General features: G+C 45.0%; 1 protein-coding gene and 1 long non-coding RNA gene across 3 annotated transcripts; both read right to left on the bottom strand.

The window, feature by feature from the left end:
* Positions 1-65: 65 nt before the first annotated feature.
* On the bottom strand, positions 66-4,945 carry LOC112895162. The gene is made up of 3 exons (XR_003229163.1): positions 4,565-4,945; positions 1,376-1,438; positions 66-1,270 (listed from the first exon to the last, which is right to left on the bottom strand). It is a non-coding gene; the product is annotated as an uncharacterized LOC112895162 (long non-coding RNA).
* A 5,862-nt stretch (positions 4,946-10,807) lies between these two features.
* On the bottom strand, positions 10,808-21,046 carry LOC112893284 (probable protein phosphatase 2C 3). Of its 2 annotated transcripts, XR_003228765.1 has the most exons (9): positions 20,591-21,046; positions 20,001-20,172; positions 19,754-19,907; positions 19,233-19,296; positions 18,969-19,076; positions 18,726-18,851; positions 18,363-18,595; positions 12,198-12,291; positions 11,270-11,388 (listed from the first exon to the last, which is right to left on the bottom strand). XR_003228765.1 is itself a non-coding variant. In XM_025960525.1 (8 exons), exons 1-8 carry the CDS (start codon positions 20,954-20,956, stop codon positions 11,169-11,171), a joined length of 1,443 nt encoding a protein of 480 aa, XP_025816310.1. In that variant the 5' UTR covers positions 20,957-21,040; the 3' UTR covers positions 10,808-11,168. The 2 variants fall into 2 exon arrangements, 1 of the variants encoding a protein (XP_025816310.1); XM_025960525.1 differs by lacking the exon at positions 12,198-12,291 and having other exon boundaries at positions 10,808-11,388; positions 20,591-21,040.
* Between the last annotated feature and the right edge of the window lie 1,575 nt (positions 21,047-22,621).

Genomic DNA, 22,621 nt, shown 5'->3' with positions numbered 1-22,621 from the left:
TGTGTGTGTGTGGGGGGGGGGGGGGGGGGGTTATCAATGAATTTAAAATACTTACATCTCTTAATATTACAAATCCATGCAGCAGCGCAGGTTGGTGGACTAGCAGATATAATTCAAACCAACTATTTTCCTTGATAAAAAACAACTATTTTTAATGCCTAGATACTCTAGTACATATTATGGGTCATTTAAACCGCAAAATATTCAAAACTAGTACAAACTATCCCTTGTTTATGAAGTAATCCTGTTGAGCTAGTTGCTAATGTGACAAGTATATGCTGTCCCATATTCACCAGATTTAATCATCCCCACCGCCATGGGAAACAGAGATAGACAAAAACAGTAATGATTATTCCCTCCGTATGCAGTAGATTTGCGTTATTGTTTTGTTACCCATATGTCACATGTACATAACGTTTTGCATGGTATTTTTGGAAAATGCTAGAATCTACTCCCACTATTTTAAAAATGTAGGTCATTTTAGTTTTTGTCATAAGTCAAATTTCTTTAACTTTAACCAAGTCCATAGAAAATCTTAGTGACATATGTATATATATTACAAAATGAATCTGAAAAAGAAAATGTTTCAAGGCCACAAATGTTTGTGAATTTTCCCATAAACTTAGTAAAAAATTAAAGAACTTTGATTTTGGACAAAACTTACATTTTGATGTGCAGGGAGTATATAGTCTAAATTAGTTTGTGGTTAATACTATGTGCTGAGGAACATCTCCCTTTTCTAAAAAAAATGTACTGAGGTAAATAGTCCGTATGCAATGCATATCTTCAGCCCACCATGACGTAAAAAAGTTTGTAAAATAAAGATGTTACTATTTATATATAATTATACATTGATTTATTATATATCTTATGGTTTACGCATTTTATCCAGATCCAGGTAACCAGTAAAAGTTGCATAGGAGAAGCAATTGGACCTATCACTTGCTCCAAAGATGGGATATACTTAGTTGGAGGAGCTCATTCGGGCAATGCTTACATTTGGGAGGTATTTATCTCTATGATTTCATTACCTTATTCATGGAACAAACAACTCTATATTACCTTTAAAAAATTCACATTGATGCATATTTTGTTAGAGTGAAAATAGATAGTTTTCGTTAAGGAATGTCTACTTGGAGTCATATTTATTTTTAAGAGATAAGGCACCTGTTTTACATACCTTTTTGCTGAAGATACATGACACGGGATCTTGTTGTTTGAATGCGGGCATGGTCTGACATCTCGTCACCATGACTCACCAATATCGAATCTATATGACAATAGTACTAATCAAAAGTTATGTTTTCAGCTTGTTAAGCTTGTAATTGTTTGAAATCAATCACATAATCTTTGTCTTGCCCCCTCCTTCCTTTACCTTTTCATGAGTAATTCCACCGATGATTGGCGCGTTTCCTCCTCTCCGGAGTGCTCCTTAGGCCTGCTCCAAAGGAGCTAAGTCAGATAGCTCATAACTATGCCACATCAATTTTTTATCCATACGGGGAGAGAGAAAGAAGAACTATCTTTTATTCAAGTGATAGTCTCATACACATATCCCTAAATCAGTGAGGTTGATATGTGGGCCTATTGACATATGAGCTAGTGTCTGACTCATGCTCTGCATCTATTGGCTTGTCGAGTCAGCAAGGCTCCTGCAGCTGCTGTTTGCAAACGGAGAGATGAGATAGATCCGTGATCACTTTGAATTATTTACTTCAGGTTGCAAGTGGAGCACTGCTAAAATGTTGGAGGGCACATAAGAATGCCATAAGTTGCTTATCATTCTCGCAGGACAGTTCTCTTATCATCTCTGGCTCTGAAGAAGGCACAGTGCATGTGTGGTGCATGATCAGGTTCCTGCTGCTTCTGATGAATGAATTAAGTGTTCTAGTGCCATAAGAATTTTATAAATTGAGAATTCTTTTGTATCTTCAATGTGAGTTTACAGCTTATTTCAAGCTGAAGAACCCCAGCCTCATGAAGCTATAAAGTACTGCCCCAATTTCTATAATTCGATCGAGCATGAGGCCTCCATAACTGGCATTCTAACAATTCTAGGGGGTCCTTGTCCAATGCTGATAACTAGCTCGCTCGATAGCAGTTGCAAGGTTTGTCCACTTCAAGATGCAATATTATGTGCCCTTCAAACATAATCTGTGGATTATTTGCAGCCTGATAATATTGGACACTATTACTAATTGTAGGCTTGTAGCCTCAGTAATGGACTGAATATTGTATACATTATGAAAACTCTTACTAGAACTCAGAACAATAGGTTGTTGCTTTCGGAGGAAGTCAAGCATGGTTGATGCTAATAGGTTGAGAGCTCTGTGACGTGTGTTTTCATCCCTGGCCGTTTCACTATTTCTGTTTGTGGCACAAATGTAACCATAAACAGGAGTCATGTATGTTTTTCTCCTTTTTTTCTTGGGGTTGTAATTGGATCATTTTCAGTGATGATTATAGTTTTCAGAACTTCTATCCGGAAGATTACTTCAAATGCTGACACTCTTGAGTCCAATTACCACAACTGCTATTGATCCTTTGGAGCAATTAATGATTTGTGGAGCTAGTGATGCTGCAATATATGTCACTGGATTAAATGGTATTGGGATGCAGTACACAACTAAAAGGCTGACACAGGATGACTGTCAAGTGCTATATGGACACAAGTGAGTGTTGTTACAGTATATGAGAAAATGTAGTATCTTGAATGACAAATTTTACTCTTGTCACTTATACTATATCAAGAAACATGAATAGGGTGCAGATCATGGCTTCAACATCACATGCAATAAGTATGTTTATAAAAATTCTGAAGTTAACATAATGCTTTTCATCCATCAATTAATACATCTTGGCATGCTAGATTCCTAAAATATACAGATTCACTATTTGTTTCACCATTTTACTATGATTTGTGCCATAAAGTATAGGCTATGGAATAGGTCCAAATTTATATAACCAAACTAAACAATCTGTCCAAAGTCCAAACTATTATTGCCAGTAGAACTTCAGACGAAATGACAAGTTGTATTTTTTTTAACAGGGCCCCAATTAGTGCATTAGCATTTACTTCTGAAGGAGTATGGTTGGTTTCTGGGTCGAAGGATTGCACTGTTGTAATCTGGGACACAAGAACATGGAATGTTGTTAAGAAACTGGGGGAAAAAATGGGTGAGTACTTCTCAACAAGTTACAGCTCACATTATGTATGATTGTACTTCCACGTAATTTTATTCTTCTGATTTTGTTAAAACAGGGCCAGTAACAAATTTTTTAGTGATACCAAAGCCAGAGAGCTCAAGGGTTCACACAAGAAATTATGTTTCTTATCTGGAGATCCCTACACTCGAGAAGAAATTTAAACAAACCAATGAAGCACCAATAATTTTACAGCCCTCTAGTTTCACAAAAGATGCAGATTCAGCCCATGCATGTTTTCACAGTTCTGACCTTCTGAGCAAGCAAATATCAGACTTGCAGGTAAAATGTGTCAATAAAGATTATAAAGTTATTTGTCGAGAGCAGTGACAATAGTGTTTCTTTGTACTGTTGCACTAGGGAAAGAGAACTCCTGAAGCAATAGAAATGACTGTTGCAATGACAGTTCATGAGCAGACAAAGGACCAAAACTCAGCAAAGGAGTTAAGCTCCATTAACTCGGTACTGCGGTGTAAGGCATTTAAGGTGATGGAGGTAAGGGCATCCTTGGATTAGCTCAGCCGGAGGCTCTTGATCCTTCAAATATCTGAGAACTGAGAACAATGTGACAGTTTAAATTGAACATTACTTGTTTAAAAAATATTATATATTGCGCTTCTTATTATTATTTTGCACGTGCTCTGCTGAGTGGGTTCAGACACATACAAGATCAAAAGGTCCGGTCTAAGGGCATCAATACCAAGAGAAAAAAGTACGGAGGCTCTGAAATCATGTTGACAGACAGGCTTGATAAACAATCAGTTGTTCCAGACGGAAATCTTGGTCCGAGGACTGAGGAGCTACTTAATTTCTCTAAGCTTCCTCGGCATTTTTGTTCTTTTCAAAATACGTCCTCGGCATACTTGTTTTGGTTCATTTTAATAGTACCTATATATGAAAATAAGAGCTTCCGTTCATAAAATTTGTTCGTAAAATTTGTACACAATGTCGACTGATTAGCAGGCGTGGACTAATTAGAGTCATTTGTTCCAATCCAAAGCATAAATAAAGATAGGGGTAATCTTTTGAAAAAGGAGCTTTTCTTTCTAAAAAGTAAAAAAAAATACCCAAGGAAATGACCAAATTCTAAATAAAAAAATGAAAGTAAAGGATACATGTATGTCGTTTTAGTTTGGTATCAAGTCAAATTTCTTTTAATTTTGAATAAATTTGTAGAAAAATATAGCAACATCTACGATATCAAATCAGTTTCATTAAATCTACCATGAATATATATCCTAGTTGCTTTTATTTGGTATCGTAGTTGTTAATATATTTTTCCATAAATTTGATTAAAATCAAAGAAGTTTGATTTGGGATAAAGGAATATACATTTTGAAATGGATAGAGTAGTTTGTACCTTAGTCACACGGAACGGGTAACGACGTGCCGTTCCTTGTTCCGGGAACCTCGTTCCTCAACGAGGAACGGGGACGACGCGGGACGTCAACTGGTACGCGGAGGGAACGACGCTTGGAAAGTCTTCCCAGATGTAGACGGAACATGAACATCAGCGGTGCTGGCCGGCGACCAGCCGCATCCGAGGAAGCCGACGGCGAACATCAGCTGGGCGGCAGGCGGCTAGCGGCAGTCCGCAGACGTCGATCTCGGTCCTGAGGTGCTGGTCTCCGTTGCATCAGAATTCAGGATTCAGGAGCACGCGGAGGAGCACGCAAGGCATCAGTGGCGGCGGCGGTCGGCGGAGCAGCGACAAGAGCAAGAAGACGTGCGGATGGGCTGAGGTGCAAGACGTGCAAAGACCGCAGGCCTGATTGGCCTGTTGGGCTGGTGACGAATAAAATGAGAATTTTTTTTAAAAAAGGGATAAAAAAAATAAAATTCGAAAAAGGGGTGGCCGTTGGGAAAATTTAGAGAAATGGGTGCCTCCCGCCCGCTGAACGGGCGGGACGCGTGGGGCCCGGGACATCCCGCCCAACCAAAGGGCGGAATGTCACCCGAGGGCCTCTTCGCAAATAATTTCTTCGCGAAGAGGTCCCTGGGAGGGCATCCCGCCCAACCAAAGGGCGGGATGTTGTGCTGATGGGCATCCCGCCCTTTGGTCGGACGGGAGGTCCCCCCACCGGCTATTTAAGCCCCAACGTGCCCCAAAAATACCATTTTATCCAGCAAAAATCAAAAAAAAGAGAAAGAGAGGAGAGGAAGAGAGAAGAGGAAGCGGCGAAGCCCTGTCCACACGTCGATTTTGAGGTATATTCTCGTTCTAGCCATATAAGTACTTGAAAATAACTATAATTTAGGAAATATTTGTTAGAGTAGTTATGTTTTGAATAGTTTTAGTATTTTCATTTGTTTTTAGTATAATTTATAATCTGAATAGTTTAGAATCTGTAAAATATAATCTGAGAGTCACTGAAATTTAGGATCGTCGTTCGTTGTGTATTAATATGTAGTATAACTAGTTTATTAATGATTGACAGATATGTCTTCCGAGAAGGGTATTTTCAGTATATATTACGGAGAAGGAAATGTAATTTATGGGCCGAATGGGGTAGATTTAAGTGAATTCAACTGTGCGGTCAGAGGAATTACCAGACCGCATGAGAGGACATTTGAATCCTTATGCAACTGGTTAATGAGGGGACTAAGGATTAATCAGGAGACACACACTGTGAGTGTTCAATGCGTCATAAATCGTACCACTCACGCTTTGATCTGGGAGCTTATGCCACTTGCAAGCAACGAGGACTGGTTAACTTATCTGCAAAATGCAAGTCATTGGCAGTGGCCACTGGTACTCCTTGTTAGTGTGCACCAAAACCCTTTGATAAACATTGAAGCTGGTCCGGGGGATGAAAATATTGATGAAGAAGTCGAGGAGGCAAACATTGAGGCAGGTGGCACCGCAGCACCTCAATGCGTGGCTGATGAGGGGGAGAACATACCCTTTATTGTTGAACAGCTGCAAGACGAAGAACGTGAATTGGATGAAGCAATGAATGCCGATTCGTCTGATGATGACGATGATGTGCCTCAAGATTGGGTAAGCAGCGACTTCAGTCATCTTGTCGTAGATGACGGATGTAGCTGGCCTTCGGATTGCAGGGAGAATGAAATTATCCAGGGTGCAAGGTACCACTCAATTGAAGAGGTGAAGGAAGCTGTTAAGTGCTGGTCTCTCTCTCTTATGCGAGAGTTTAAGACAGTCGAGTGCAAATCTCGTAAGTACGATGTAGTATGTGTGAAGGATGGCTGTCCATGGCGGGTGCATGCCTACAAGGGTAAATGGAAAGATTATTGGGAATGCTCCATTGTCACTCAGCACACTTGTCATTTGCCTGGGGTGCAGAAGAGCTATCGCAACCTCACGTCGCAATACATCGCAAATGAGATGTACGGGACGATAGTACAGAACTTGTCATATGAACCAAAATCTATTATCAGGTACATTCAGGAAAAGTACAAGTATACCATCTCATACAGTAAGGCGTGGAGTGCAAAACAAAAGGTGTTGGAGATGAGGTTTGGTACGTTCGAGGCTGCATATGATAATGTTCCTCGAATGCTGGCCGTCCTATGTCAGAGAAATCCTGAAAGCTACTATGACCTGAAAACTCTAGACAGAGGAGAAGGTCCGCCCCACATATTGCAGCGGGTCTTTTTCAGCTTGGGTCCATGCATTAACGCATTCCATCACTGCCGGCCTATCCTGTGCATCGACGGGACCTTTCTCACAGGAAAGTATAGATTGCAAATGCTGACAGCTATTGGAGTGGATGGAAACAATCAATTGCTGCCTGTTGCTTTTGCTTTTGTTGAGAGTGAGAACACAGACAGTTGGTACTGGTTTTTGGAACGGGTTAAGCTTGCAGTCGTTCGGGATAGGGAAGATGTCTGCCTGATTCATGATCGTCACGCCGGCATACTGAGGGCAATTCTAGATTTGCAGCAGGGGTGTGTGGAGACCGGAGAGCCGCCCAAGTGGCGTGATATTCGCAGTAGGTGGTGCATGAGGCATATCGGTGCAAACTTTTTCAGGCAATTCAAGAACAAGCACCTTATGGATATGTTCAAGAGGCTATGCAAGGAAACGAATCAGCAAAAATTTAACAAGCAGTGGCAGAAACTTGATGAACTGACCGGGAAGAAAAGAGCCGAGGACGCATCAAAAAACATAACTGCACAGGATGAAGCAGAGGCTTTGTGCTCTTTGCCAACAGATACTGCATGTACTCGCAGAAGATCTGGGTCAGCGGTGAAAAAATTTTCTGAATGGATTGAGAATGAACCTAAGGAGAAGTGGGCGTTACTTTATGATACCGATGGTGCAAGGTACGGTATAATGACCACCAACTTCGCCAAAGTTTACAATTGGGTGCTGCGAGGTGTTCGTGGGCTTCCACTGGTTGCAATTGTTGAATTCATTGTCCGCGGGTGTACCGATTACTTTCGGGAGCGGTTCACTAAAAATCAGATATTCATGCGAGATCCAGACAGAAATTTTGGATTCAAGGTAACAGAATATATGACTAAGAAGGCAGAAAGCGCCCGGCTACACCATGTACGGCAATGTGGAACACAGGAGCTCAAGTTTGAGGTATCTCCTAAAGATAGGGCGCGACATGGCATGAGACGTCAAACTCCTGTAAAGGAGTGCATTCTGAAGTTCGATGGAACTTGTTGTTGCTCATGCATGAGGCCCAAGTTGCTACACTTACCTTGTTCTCATGTAATGGCTGCTTGTGCGGATATTGGACATCCTGTCGATATATATGTTTCACATTACTTCAGAAAGGAGACAATTGCTAGCACCTGGCAGTATGAGATCTATGGGTTCCGTTTGGTTGGATCGTTCACTGAGACAGCGAATCCTGTTATCTATATTCCAGACCCAAGATCATCACGGGTTAAGAGAGGACGCCGTCAGTCACGGCATATTCGTAATGATATGGATGAGTCAGAGCTCCGTCCGAGGATACAATGCTGCAGTGCATGTAATCAGATTGGACACACGTATAAACGTTGTCCAACCAATGATGCTGGCCCCAGTTGTGCTGAAGCTGGCCCTACAGGTGATGCTACAGATGGAAGACCTCCGGTTGCATCAAGAAGTGGGAGACGTCGCCGATCGAGTGCTAGTACGTCATCAGGCATCATTTAGTTGTAATTTTATTTAAACGTTGTTTGCTCATATGTAATATTTGCTGCGTTGAGATTCTATCAGACCTAGATACGTATTTGTAATATTTGCTGCATTGACTGAAGACACAATATTTGGATTCATGTATTTGTAATATTTGTAATGTTTATTATCATATTATTTTATTTTAAATGGCTTCATGTTTTGTACTATCGTAATATTTAGATTCTACGTTGCAAACGTTATCGTTTAACTATCTTCGTACGAGTTTTAGATACCGTAATCTTCTTTGGAAAATTGAATTAAAATTTTATGTGCATACATAAGAGTATGGCGAATGAATCTTATATTTGAAAAAATTCTGAATTTCAAATAGTTTCTGAAACAAATAATCTAAGAAAAAATATAACAAAAATGGACCAGGAGCATAAGATTATAGGTTTTAGAACTTTATAGGTTTTAGAACTTTGACTATATATTAGATATTAAATAATATCACATTAGAGAATAACAATAGATTTTAATTAGAAAAGGGTTATAATTAGGTTTAGTTAACATTTCAAATTTGAAAAATTCAAGACAAAAGAAGTTAAATTTACATCAAATTTGAGTTTAAAACTTTGCACAAAGGTACCTAGAGTTTATAGAATAGTCATACCAAACTTCATAAACAACAAACCATGAAATCCTAAAGTTAAGCATAAACTTTCCTTAATCTTAGTTTTAAAATAGGGGTAAAAGTATTTTGTTTCAAACTAAACTCCATTAACAAAAGTTATAGAGTTTGAAATCTAGTTTCTAACAAAACTAGTTTTGCTATTTTTTGATTTTTCTGTGAATTGTTACGAATTTTGGAAGCCAGAAAACACACACACATGAAATAACAATGCACGAGGAGGCATCCCGCCCAGTGGCCGGGCGGGAGGCATCCCGCCCAGTGGCCGGGCGGGAGGCCTGCTTCAGGGACCTCTTCGCGAATAAAAAAGTTTTCTTATTCGCGAAGAGGTCCCTGGAAATTTTTTTTGAGCATCCCGCCCTATGGTTGGGCGGGAGGCTCCTTTCCGCCCTCCCAGCGGGCGGGAGGCTCCCATTTCCCTAAATTTCTCCAACTGGCACCCCTTTTTCGAATTTTGTTTTTTTTTATCCCCTTTTTAAAAAAAACTCAATAAAATGACAGGAAGGAAGATGGGCCACTTCTAGGGGAGAAAGGAAGCTGATTTTTTTAGTTGATTTTCTGCTTAGTCAACATATTATATGTAAATAATTAATTATTATTTGCAAAATAGAATGAGGATGTTCCCAAAAAAAGCTGGTACACGTTCCACTTTTCGAAGGAACGTCATGACGAAGTATACCCCTCTCCCCTCTCGTTCCAGATTTTATAAAAATAGCATACCATGTTACTCGTTCCATTCCTCGATTCCATCGTTCTGGGATATGACAAAGGTTTGTGTGTTAAACTGTCAAGGCAATCGCACAATCATTCACCGAGCATGGAGAGAAATGCCGTGGGTCAGCTAGAGCGCATGTACGTAGCTGAAGTCGGGTACCCACCGTCATCGACGATCTCGCCGTAAGAGAGCATTGCTAAATGCTCAGCAGCAAATTCAAAAGGGTGCGTGCATGTCCATGAGCAAGCTTCCTTAAGCAGCTTGCAAAACAAGGGAAAGTCAGTGGGTGTGCTCGTTGCAGCTGCGATTGGAACTCTTCAGATCGCAACATCCTCACCCCACCCTCCGGCCACCATCCTGTGGCGTTGTCACGTCCGGTCCGCCTCGGCCATTCACCTCCACGCTAATCCAGCAACGTCGAGTTCCCCCAACCAAATCCAGTTCATTGGTTATCCCCCAAACCCTCCTCCCCTATCCCTGGCCACTGCTGCTCACCGAGGAAGATGAACAAGAGCACGGCGGCAGAACTGCAAGTTCCTCTCACGCGCGATGAATAGAATCAGCGGAAAGTCACGAGTGCCGCTTGATGGAGCTTGTCAGATGTTGCAAGGGAAAGCCAGGCAGGGCAAGGCGCTTGACGTGAGGAATGCTCAGCTAGCCATGAGACCAGTCGAGCAGGCTACGGTTCGGTGTGGCTATATATGTCCATTCTTTATTAGTTTTGACTTGAAGAGATTAAATTCCGAGCATAGCACAACAATGGCAAACGGCACTTTCTTTGGCCATTCAGTTAACTCTCGTGATCTCGTCCCCAGTGCCTATGAAATTCCCTTTTTCACCAAAGGGGCTATTCCATCTCAACTTGTATGTGCGAAGTATCAGAAAAAAAAAACAAAAACAAGAGTATGTGCCCGTACAAACCGTTACCCTTCCTGCTACAATAGGGGTTCTTCATGGTGTGTAGGGTCGTCCATGAACAAAATACTGCAGCTAAATGAGAAGCGTAAAAAAAAAGAGAAAAGAATGGCTCATACAGCCATACAGGGCTAGGAGAAACTGAACAAATAAAAGGGGTGCATTTTCTTAGTAGAAAAGCCAGGAGGGGCGGGCCGAAAACGCAATAACTAAATATTCTATTAGCAAAGGCACCAATAGGTTACAAATAAAGAATAGCTTAGCTATCATATCACCTCGCGAGCAGCGAGCTACAGTTAGTCCATTCCTATAATAGAAGAGAAAAAGAAAAATGAAGGCATACCCTATTCATTCGCTTCACATTTCCTTTTGCCAAGAGCTACTTACATAGTCGGCTAGTTCCTCATAATTAAACAAAATAAAATGCAGCCTAAAATTATCCAAATCGCCTAAAAATTTAAGGAAAATTTCTGTAACGCAAGGGTCCTTGCTCACCAAGAAAAAAAGAAAAGAAAGGAGAGATTTTGCGGGAAGCTACAATGGTGATCGGTTGCCGTTGACTACAGAACCTTGACGCCGCTAGGCCGTTTGCCTTCCATGGCATCCTTCTTGTCGCGGCAATCAGAGCAGAGGAATGGGCCTTCCCATGGCTTGGAGCTTGATGAGAAGATGGATCCAGCATGGACAGATATGCCTTCACTTGGTTCCAGGTCTACCTGGCAAATGGCGCATGTAAACAAGCTTGAGAATGTATGCCCGCCATTCCAATCGGGACCTAACCTGCAGGTACAGGTAGATGAAAATTAGCACTGCTCTGTTGTGGATATCCCAAATGACAGGTTACAATACATTTATAGCATTTCAATTTAAAAATGTTTTTTTAGAAAAAAGGTAGAATACAACAAGATGAACATGAAAATCGATGGAAAGTATTATTGTGTAGCACGCTAGTACAACAGTACTAGTACCAAGATAGCAATGACAATGTATGTGATTTTGCAACCAGCTATGTAATTTCAGATTCAACAGAATCGAGCTATGCTGAGGCAGCCAACCACCCCATCTCAAACCCAGGTGATCGCAAAAAGTGGGTTCCTCCCTGGAAACTGAAAAACTGGACAGTTCAAACCAAGTTCGACGACCCATTAACCTTCATATGGTCTATATAGTACTGCAGGATTTCCGTTTGACATCCACTGTTTCCTAGATATTAATATTTCATGTCACTCTTATTGAGCATAGCCAACCCTCTCAGAAGGTTTATTGACATGGCTTGAGCTCCAAAACCCAAGCTGTTGGAACTGGAAGTAAAGTTTCAACCAGCTTCTTGTTCCAGAGAAATAATGTGAGGCAAACATAAGAAATCAAACACAAGATGTAGTATGCAGAAAATTAACCACTTGCAAAAACAATAATATACAGCCTTACTGAGTGCATGCTTCCATATATAATGGATAGCATGGTCGCATGGATAGAAAGCAACAATATAATGTTTAACTCTTAAAATTTAAAAATTGATTTCTCACATGAGAAAAACAAGACCAATGCCAAGGCCCATAATGAAGCTGTGAACAATAAAAGGGTATTACTGGCAGATAAAAGGAGCGCCCACATCATGGAGACACTGCATCCAGATTTTGCATATTCAGCCATCATGCTTATGAGCTTATACCATCTACTCACCTGTGCATTAACAGCATAGGATTGCGCTTGTGAAGAAAAAATTGCACGATGGATTGCAGCAAGGTGGTAAGGACTATAGGCAACATTTACTTTTGGGTTTTTTTGCATATTCAGCCAACGATGAACGTACAATCAGATTGTGCTAGTGACGAAAAGGTGCATTTGCTACCATGTTTAAGTATGCTATGGGGTGCAGCAAGGTGCCAATAACCCGTGCAGAGGAATTTCAATGGGTCCAAAAGAAAAGATTGAAAAGAATCAAGGGTAATGTTGATATGGCTAGTTTATTGCATGAACTCGATGGACAATAGCAGATTGATAATCGCCCTGGCTCGCCCTCGCTAGAGGCTCTGAGCACTCAAGAAATTATCTTTCTGCTCAACCCTAGCCGAGCCACAGCCCCTTACATAAATAGACCCTCAAGTCCCTAACAAACTTATCTCTAAAAAAGGTAACAAACCGAGCTACCAAACTTATCCCGCGAAACAACTCTTAACAAACTCAAAACTGAAAATAAACTATTCGGAACTACTCGGTATGAACTGGTGCTTCACCCGACGCTGGTATTTCTTGCCAAAGAAGGTGTCCAGAACACTTCACTCCCACTGACAGAAAAGCTTGTCCTCGAGCTTGCAGTCCGGGTAGTGATCCTTGAACTCGGTGAGGGATTCCCAAGTGGGGCATCTTCTAGGCTTCGACCAACCCACTGGACGAGGAGATTCCAAAAGTCTAGTTGGAGTAGCTCTGACCACCTTGGAAGGATCTGGTAGCGCCACACCCATTAGCTATGGGGGGTAGCGCAACCATGGACGTTGGTGGGTCGCCGTAATGCTTCTTCAAGAATGCCACATGGAAGACATCATGGATACGAGCCTTGGGTGGCAGACACGGGCAGTACGCTACTGCACCAACGCGCTCTACGATATGGAACGATCCATAGAACCTTGGCGCCAGCTTGGTCTTGGTGGAGGTGGTGATCCCGGCTGCCGAGCGTTGGTGAAGACGCAGCCACACCCACTCGCCGACGTTGAACTCCAAATCATGATGAAGCTTGTTGTAGGAAGTCTTCATGATATCCTGCGCCAGCAGCAGATGCTCCCGGATTTCAGCAAGGAACTCATCACGGTGCTGCAGTTGCTTGTCGACCACGACAACCCGCGCCAGCCCCGGTTGGTAGGACACCAGGGATGGTGGAGCACGACCGTAGACCACTTGGAAGGGCGTCGTCTGGAGCGCCGACTGGAAGTGTTGAAGCAGTACTCAGCCCATGGCAACCAACGGAGCCAGCTACGGGGACGGTCCCCCGCGAGGCACCGCAAATAGACGCCCACAATGCAGTTCGTGACCTCTGACTGGCCGTCGGTTTGGGGTCAAAAAGCAGAATTGAGGCAAAGCTTGACGCCGGCGAGCTTGAAGAGTTCCGTCCACAACGAGCTAGTGAACATAGGATCCCGGTCGCTGACGATGGAGCACGGGAAGCCATGAAGCTTGACGATGTTGTCGAAAGAAAGCTTAGGCCACCATGAGCGCCGTGTATGGGTGTCCCAGCAGCACAAAATGCGCCATCTTGGAGAATCGGTCGACCACGGTCAGAACCATGGACTTGCCGCCTATGCGAGGAAAGCCTTCGACGAAATCCATGGCGATGTTGCTCCAACCCGAAGAAGGAACGTTGAGTGGTTGGAGGCGGCCACCAGGGTGTAGATGCTCTGTTTTGTTCCGCTGACAAACAAAGCATCACTTGACATGGTCGCGGACGAGCTTGGTGGCGCGAGGGTTGTAGGAGCTGCAGAGGCGGACCAGTCTTCTGTACCCCTTCATGGCTCGTGCCGTGGGCCAACTCCAGGATCTGCGGCCAGAACGCTGACGAGGCCGGCACAAAAATCCGGCCCTAAAAAAGGACGATGTCGTCGGAGATAGACCAGCCCGCGCCTGCCGTGCCCGCCTCGATCTCCTGCTTCTTGGCGACGACCTCGGGCAAGGCCTCGGGTTCCTGGCAGAACTCGTCGAACAGGGCGAACTCCGAGCGTGAAATGGCATGGACACAGACTCCTGACTCATTCTCATCGCGGCGCGACAAGGCGTCGGCCGCCGGATTCATCTTGCCGGGCTCGTTTTTCACCTAAAAACTGTAACCAAATAGTTTGCTTACCCAGGTGTGCTGCGGAATCGTGGAAAGGCGCTGGTCCAGGAGATGCTTGAGGCTGTAGTGGTTGGTGCGGACGACGCACTCGCGTGTCCACTGGTAGGGCCTCCAGTGTCGCACCGCCTTCACCAGCCTGATGATTTCACGCTCGTACGCGGCGAGCTTGGCGTGCTGGGGTGTGACTATCTAGCTGAAGAAGGCGATCGGTCCTTGCTCCTAGTGCAGAATGGCACCAAACCCCATACCAGAGGCGTCGCAGTCCACCACGAACACCTTGTCAAAGTTGGGGAGTTGAACCGACACCATCGTGAGGGTGCACTTGAGGGCGTCAAACGCATTCGTGGCTGCCTGGCTCCACTAGAAGGCCTCCCGCTTGAGGAGGGCCATCAAGGGAGCGACTATGACGCCGTAGTTGTTGATGAAAGGGGGTAGTACCCGGTGAGGCCCAAGAAGCCCCGGAGCGCCTTCACCGGCCGCGGCAGCGGCCATGCCTGGACGGCCGCAATCTTGTCGTCGTCCATTGCCACCGCGTCGTTGGCGATGATGTGCCCAAAGTACTGGATGCGCGGTTCCCGGAAGAAGCACTTGGAGCACTTGAGGACGAGACCATGCTGACGGAGGGTGGTGAACATGGCCCGAACATGCTGGAGGTGTTCTGTCCAGGAGCGGCTGTAGACGAGGATGTCGTCGAAGAACACAAGCACGCAGCGACAAAGAAGGAACGGCTTGAGCACCTCGTTCATTAGCGCCTGGAACGTTGATGGTGCGTTGGTGAGCCCGAATGGCATGACCAGAAACTCGAAGTGGCCGTGATGCGTACGAAACGCCGTCTTGGCCACATCATCGAGGTGCATCTGCACCTGGTGGTACCCACTGCGCAGATCGAGCTTGGTGAAGAAGATAGCGCCCTTGCGCCCTTGAGTTCATCGAGGAGTTCCTCGACGATGGGAATTGGGAACTTATCGCGCACCGTCTAGAGGTTGAGCGCGCGGTAGTCCATGCAGAACCGCCAAGTGACATCCCGTTTGCGCACCAACAGAACTGGTGACAAGAACACCGACGTGCTGGTCCTGATAATCCCCTGGTCCAACATTGCCTGGCATTGGGCTTCAATCTCATCCTTTAACAGCTGGGTGTAGCGGTACAGTCGCACGGCCACCACCAGCGGTGTGTGGGGCAGAAGGTCGATCCGGTGGTCAAAGGAGCGTCGTGGCGGCAGGTCAATGGGTGTAGCAAAGAGGTCCCCGAATTCCTCCAACAATAATGCCATAAGATCCCTGGCGTCCGCAACAGCAAGGCGGCGTGCCAGCTCGGCATGGATACCGAGCCATGTGACTCAGTGATCATGTCGCCAGAAGGTCATGGAAAGCTTGGTCCCACAAGATGGGTCCCAACTTCCGGAGCCACTCGCACCCCAGGACGATGTCGAAGCCGTCGAGAGGGATGGCGTATAGGTCCATGGTGAACTACTCACGGTCGATGCAGATCTGCACGCGCTTGCAGACGCCTGTCGAGGCGACGCGGTCACCATTGGCAACGCCGTCCGTGAGGCCGGACCGTGGTTCTAGGACGAGACCGAGACAGCGCGCGGTCGTGTCGGCGATGAAGGAGTGGGTAGAGCTGGAATTGACCAGGGCCGTGGTGGCGGAGCTGGCCAGAACCATGAACAGCTGCAGGGTGGCGCTGGTCCTTATCCCAGTGATCGCCGTGTGCAAGATCTTGACGTCGTCCTCTGATGTGCTGCCGTCCTACCCCTCGACGTCGTCGAGCTCGTGGAAGTAGATCACCTTCATGGTGCATTGCTTGATGTGTTCCCGCGAGAACTTCGCTGGGCAGTTGTAGCAGAGACCATCGAGGCGGTGCAGTGTCATCTCTTCTAGTGATAGGCGCGTGAAGCGGCCGCTGCCAGGGGGTGCCGGCTTAACCGGTGCGCCGGGCGTTGTGGGTGTAGATCCGGGTGCACCTGTCATCGGAGGGGGCTTGGTTGGAGATGATGTCCCGCGAAAGACAGAACGCGATGGAAAGCGGCCTCCGGAGCATGGCGTCTCGTCAGAGATCTCCGTGCGGCGCTCAAACGCGCAGGCGAACACCATGGCATGCTCTAGCGTGTCGGGTTTCTGGAGCTCGACGTCGGTGCTCATTGGCTGTTGCAGACCAGCCATGAAGATGTCGATCTGCTAGCCCTCGGTGACACTGTCGCAACGCACCAGGAGTTTGTAAAGCTGATCCTGCTAGTCGTCGACGGGTCCGGTACAGCGAAGGTGGGTGAGTTCCCCCAGCAGATTGCTACGCAGGGGAAGGCCGAACCTCTTGTTGATGCCCTCGACGAACTTGGGCCAGGAGAGGGGGTCCCTTGGTTCTTCTCCCAAGGGTAGTACCACTGGCTGGCGGCACCCTAGAGGTAGAACATCGCCGTCCAAACCTTCTAGTCATCTGGCGTTCCGTGAGCGCGAAAGAACAGCTCTCCTTTGTGCAGCCAGGAGATTGGATCGTCGCTGCCATCGTATTTGGGGAAACGGAGCTTGTGGATGGGTGGCGCCGAGGGGTTGTAGGTGCTGGAGCCGGATGATGCGTCGAAATGGCCCTGTTTCTCCAGCAGCTGGGTCTGCACGTTCTTGATGGAAGTAGACAGATGGGCGTAGCCTGGCGGACGGATGCCACCTTCGTGTCCAGTTTTTTGCCGAGGTCACACATCATCTTGATCATCTTGTTGACAACCTCCTCAAAGTCAGCCTTCGAGACGGGGGAGGTGTCTTCTTCGTCGCTGGCCATGGCAGGGGATGAGGTGGGGTTAGCGGCGCAGGGGAGGGGAGGGGATGTGGATTGGTAGCAGCCGAGGAAAGACCAGTCTGATACTAGAGTTGATATGGCTAGTTTATTGCATGAACTCGATGGACAATAGCAGATTGATAATCGCCCTGGCTAGAGGCTCTGAGCACTCAAGGAATTATCTTTCTGCACAACCCTAGCCGAGCCACAGCCCCTTACATAAATAGACCCTCAAGTCCCTAACAAACTTATCTCTAAAAAAGGTAACAAACCGAGCTACCAAACTTATCCCCCGAAACAACTCTTAACAAACTCAAACTGAAAATAAACTATTCGGAACTACTTGGTGTGGACTTTTGGTGCTTCACCTGACGCTGGTATTTCTTGCCAAAGAAGGTGTCCACAACAAATGTCAATGGAATTGATACAAATCACTAGGGGCAAAAAAAGCGTGTTCAAACAACCACTATGAGAATCAAAAGTGTGTTCCAAATGAGAATCTAACTTTTAAGGTCAAAGAAATAGAATCTAACTTCCACAAAATTGATGAGTGGAATTTATACGTTTTCAAGGGTAACGCAAAACCTTACCAGCACCAAAACTAGAGAGAAGGAACAATTGAGCATTTCTTTTGATGAGTCCAAGACTCCTTTTGTCAACATTTTAAATTTTACATATATAACTATAAGTTTGAAACACACTTAGCACTCAGTCAAATGGAACTGTCTTTAAAATCTGTGAGTCATTTCACATGAAGAATTGTGATATAAATCCGGGAACCATAGAGAAAACAATGAACTCTGATCTGGATTATAAACAGTAGGTGGTGAGAACTAATAATATGTCAAGCTTGTTTGAATCTACACAGAGGTTCCATGTTAGAATTGATCAATGTTCAAGTCAGATGTTTAGCAATGACAGAACACCGAGGCGGGGAATGAATGGACTAGCTGTTACACTGACTAACTAATGTACTAATGTAGCTTACTAGGCTCCAACCTAGTTGGCATGTAAGTATATTTGTATGGTTCACAACAAATACTACTCCCTTTGAAACAAAACAAACCCTGCTACTCACACCTATAAACATGGAGCTAGTGCAAAAACAAATGAAAATTCTGATTAAAAAAACATTTGGAGAAAGAATTGAACTAACCTTTCTGATAGCATGGCTGAACCCTCTTCAAATATCTCTACAACAGCACCAGCCCCTGAATGCTGCTTAGTCAATTTCTGAGAAGGCTCCTTTGCTTTCTTTCTGAAGATTAACGATTTCAACTTGTTCATCTTTTTAGGTGGAGATGGAGGCCGTATTGTTTGACCAGGTGGGATTATGTCAACAACAATGCAGGTTGTATCATCCTTTAGCCCTCTTGTCCTGAGCGCCTCCTAAATGATTATTGCAAACATGTGGTTGGTTAGAAAAATATGTCTGGTGATGCAACGATGGTTACTGGCAACCATAAGAAGCATCATCAAGGCTAAACAAGAATCTATAACCTAGTTTTGAACCATGCACCTTAACGACTTGCTTTGCAGCAAGCTCAGCAGGTAAACCTCTGCAAGACTTAGCAGCTGCCTCTGAGGATAATGCATCCCAAATGCCGTCTGAGGCAATGATAAGTCTTCCTCCAGCATTTGACAACTAAGGGGAAGAAAAATGAACCAAGTCAACCAAATAGCATACTGATGGATAGCATCTACATGGAGACTGATGTGATAGGTAGGAGAATTTCTGACATTTATGAAAACAATAGAGTACCTTCACTTGCTTCACATAAGGAACAGGAACAATAAATTCACCAACATCAATATCTCCAATGGATCTTGATAGGCATAGTCCTCCTGGCCAGCATCGTAGCGGGCCAATCTTGTAACAGGGTAGGACAATTGTTATGTTGTTTTCTAATCCTTGAAATATTAAGCTACTTGTATTTAATGCATGGTATGATACAAATAGCATAGAAAAGGTAGCATGTAAAATCCTATTCTTTTGACAGAAGAAATGCAATAAGTGAGAGCACACCTCAGCTCCACCAACAACACTAAGCCTTCCAACTTCACCTCCGCTTGCTGTAACGCGCTCCCTCCTGCCATTATTACATGATAATTTTGGTAAAGCAAAAATAACAATTTATTATTTTTCCAGCCAAACAATTGGTCAACAATAATATCCGCACTAGCACGCGAAGCAAGAACATTAAGAAGTGCTACCGATTATAGTTCATCAAACCAAGGCTTTAGCAAATAAAAGCTTTCTACTTTTGAATATTGAAAACTAATACAAGCTAAGATAGTAATTAGTAACTTCTATTAATAGTGGTGGCATGCTCCACTTAGTGTCTGGAAATGGTAACATGACTTTGTATCATAAATAGGGGAGGAGTAATTGCTGCATGAAGAGGTGTGAACATTCAAAGTAACTAGCAATTGAGTACATACAGCTGATTTAGTAACAAACAAAAGCACACATGCATGTAATCCCAATTCCATTTTACCAGCAAAATACCATATCGACACATAATTTCGAAAGTAACTAATACTCACTCCTCAACATTTTCTTCTAGTCTGTGATCCACAGTAAGCAAAGAAACAGTCCCACCCTGTGCATCTAAAATACAGCGAGAATCGCCAACAGAGGCAACAGTGATAGTCCATCCATCAATTATCACAAAAGTAGCAGTTGTGCCAGAAGTTTGGCCTGGTAAACATCCAAAAGGGAGAAATTCATCAGCATTCTTGATAGCTTATAGGGCAGAAGTAATTGCAAAAATACTGATTGCAGGTAACATGCCTTTGCTCTGGAACTCCTTGTCAGTCTTAACGAACCCTGCGACCAGTGCTCGGGGCAATGCGTGCAACCACTCCTCCCTGGACAGCCCACGTGGCATCGCACTGAGGACATGGTTGAGCAAATTGTCCCTTGTGTATATTGCGGCGGCGTTACCATTATGGCCATCAAGTACCTGAAGACAGAGAAACGTACTATTAGCGCTTGGCGCTACTCCAGTCTACCCATGGCACTTGCAGCGTCAAGCACTCCACCCATGGAGCAGTTAAGTGCGTAACTGCGAATTCTGAGCTCATAGTCCCATGCCCCAGGTCTTAAACCATGAACAGGCCTACTAAGATCTGCAGCTTAGGAAAAAATTTTAGCGACCAACCTGATAGATGCAAAGCAAACTCCAAGCTACCAATGCAGCACAGTTGCTAGGGCCAGCGAATCGAAGCTCGCTAGCTCGGTATTCAGCTACTCCCGAGTTCCAAATCAACAGATACAGAATAGCTCGGTACTACTGCTGCAATTCAACACACTAAGTGTCCAAGACTAGAGAGATGGATGCCCAGAGAGCGGAGGCGCGAGATGGGTGAGTGGGTACTCACGGCGAAGACGGCGAAGGTGGGGTGCGGCGAGGCCGCGGAGGAGGAAGCAGAGGTGGAGGGGCGCGGGCAGTCCGTCCTCAGCAGGAAGAAGTCCTCGCCCTTTTTGGACTGCGCGGCGCACCCGTAACGCAGCAGCGGGCGCTGCCGCCGCGCCTCCTCCTCCGCCGGCTCCCCACACACGCCGGAGCCTCCGGCGTCCTCGTCGCGCGCGCAGATCCTGCTCCCGCCGCCGGCGCAGCGCTCGGTGCTGGCCTCCTCCTTGATGAGCGCGGCGAGCGGCACGAGCCCGCTCCCTCCGCCCTGGCGCCGGTGGTGGTGGTGTGGGTGCTGGTGCGCCGCCGCCGAAGACGACGACGACGACGACATTCCCCTGCCCCTCGACCCGTCCCCGATCGGATCGAGGCCGGGGGGGGGTGGGGGGACGGACGACAGACGGAGGGCCACGAGCGCGAGTAAAGGGAGGTGGAGGCGAGACGCGGTTTTGGTTTTATTACTGGGCGACCGCCTCGCCGTCGCAGTGGTCTCGCACGGTCAAGTTGCCTCCCTCGAGTCCGTCCGTCCTTGTTGCCGCTGTGTTTTCTTGTTGCCTTTTTTTATCGGCGTCACCCTCGAGATGGTTGGCAGTTTTCAGGTTCCTAGGCATGTTTGGTTCATTAAGTAAACTTTAAACTTTAATTCTATTACATCAAATATTTAGACACTAATTAAAAATATTAAATATAGACTAATTATAAAATCCATTGTATAAATGAAGACTAATTCGCGAGACGAATCCATCAAGCCTAATTAGTCCATAATTTGATAATATTATACTACAGTAAATATATACTAATGATGGATTAATTAGGTTTAATAGATTTATCTTGTGAATTAGTCTTTATTTATGCAATTGATTTTACAATTAGCTCATGTTTAGTCTCCCTAATTAGCATCCAAATTTTCGATGCGATCCAGACTATAAATTAGTCCGTGGATCCAAACACCCCCTATTTCGGCGGCTAGGGTCATTTGTCCGGTACCCAGCTGCAGGCGTGAATTATAAATGTGAATTAGGTAACCAAGAACCTCATGTCCTAAGTCCACAAATATGAAAGTAAGGATATACTCTTTGTTGCTTTGCAACAAAAGAAAACTAGAGCCATTCAACCTATCATGGTCTAGTTATGGGCTAAGTATACCCAAATATCGGGTAAGCCTTACTGAGTATTAGTATATTCAGCCTTGCTAGTAATATGGTTTTCAGATATGTTGTTCGTGACCTAAGTGGGTAGTCTGACTTGGCCCGGCACTGTTCCGCTTGGCTGGTCCGTGGAATGGGATCCGTCCCCGGCCGGCAATGACCCTTCGAAGTAACGCCATGCTTTGGGCTGAGTATGGTGCCTACCTCTGCGACGTATGTAGTCGCATTGTTGTTTTCGCTGCTAACTCTGAATACTACCTGGTAAACTTGAAGTTTTGAATAATGCTTGTATAAATTTGTATTAGATAGGATGAAACAAAACCCCTGTGTGGTGTAAAAGTTACGAGCTGTTGTAAGGCTGGACTCGTCTTCGTGCGAGGTAAACCTACGTCGATCCTGTGTAACCGTGGTTGGATCGGGTGGTGACCCGACAGACCAATGAGTTGTTCCGTTTGAAGTGCGTTGAGCTTCTGTCACCTGCCTAGCGATGACTAGCGCGCTTGAGTCGGAATAATTCAAGTGGTTCTGCCACAGCTGGTATCAGAGCTGTAGATTTACGCTTACAGCCGGTACCAGAGATATAAGCATACCTAGGATTGCAGCAGCTCTTAAAAATGCTTTCAGAATAAAAATTTATTTAACAAAAGAGTTTATAAATTACGTTGGACTCGTTAAGGTTTGTGCTTAGATCGTAAAGCCCTAAGGGTTTATATGGGAGTTATCAGGTGGCTACTAATATATATATATAGTACTATTCTAACTTCCAGCACTATATTTTTATCAAAATTTACTTTCGAGCACAACCAATCTTAGATTTTACATTCGGGTGCGTCGTTACTCGACGTTGAGGT

The sequence above is a fragment of the Panicum hallii genome, chromosome 5, assembly GCF_002211085.1.
Source record: "Panicum hallii strain FIL2 chromosome 5, PHallii_v3.1, whole genome shotgun sequence".
Lineage (NCBI taxonomy): Eukaryota > Viridiplantae > Streptophyta > Magnoliopsida > Poales > Poaceae > Panicum > Panicum hallii.
The sequence above is the reverse complement of the archived record's forward strand: the minus strand, read 5'-3'. Positions and strand labels throughout refer to the sequence as shown.

Coding starts and splice junctions, on each gene's coding strand:
- LOC112893284 (XM_025960525.1), bottom strand. CDS start 20,956: ATGTCGTCGTCGTCGTCGTCTTCGGCGGCGGCGCACCAGCACCCACAC. Junction 20,173..20,590: donor CCACCTTCGCCGTCTTCGCC/GTGAGTACCCAC, acceptor CTCTGTCTTCAG/GTACTTGATGGCCATAATGG. Junction 19,908..20,000: donor CAAGGAGTTCCAGAGCAAAG/GCATGTTACCTG, acceptor GATGTTTACCAG/GCCAAACTTCTGGCACAACT.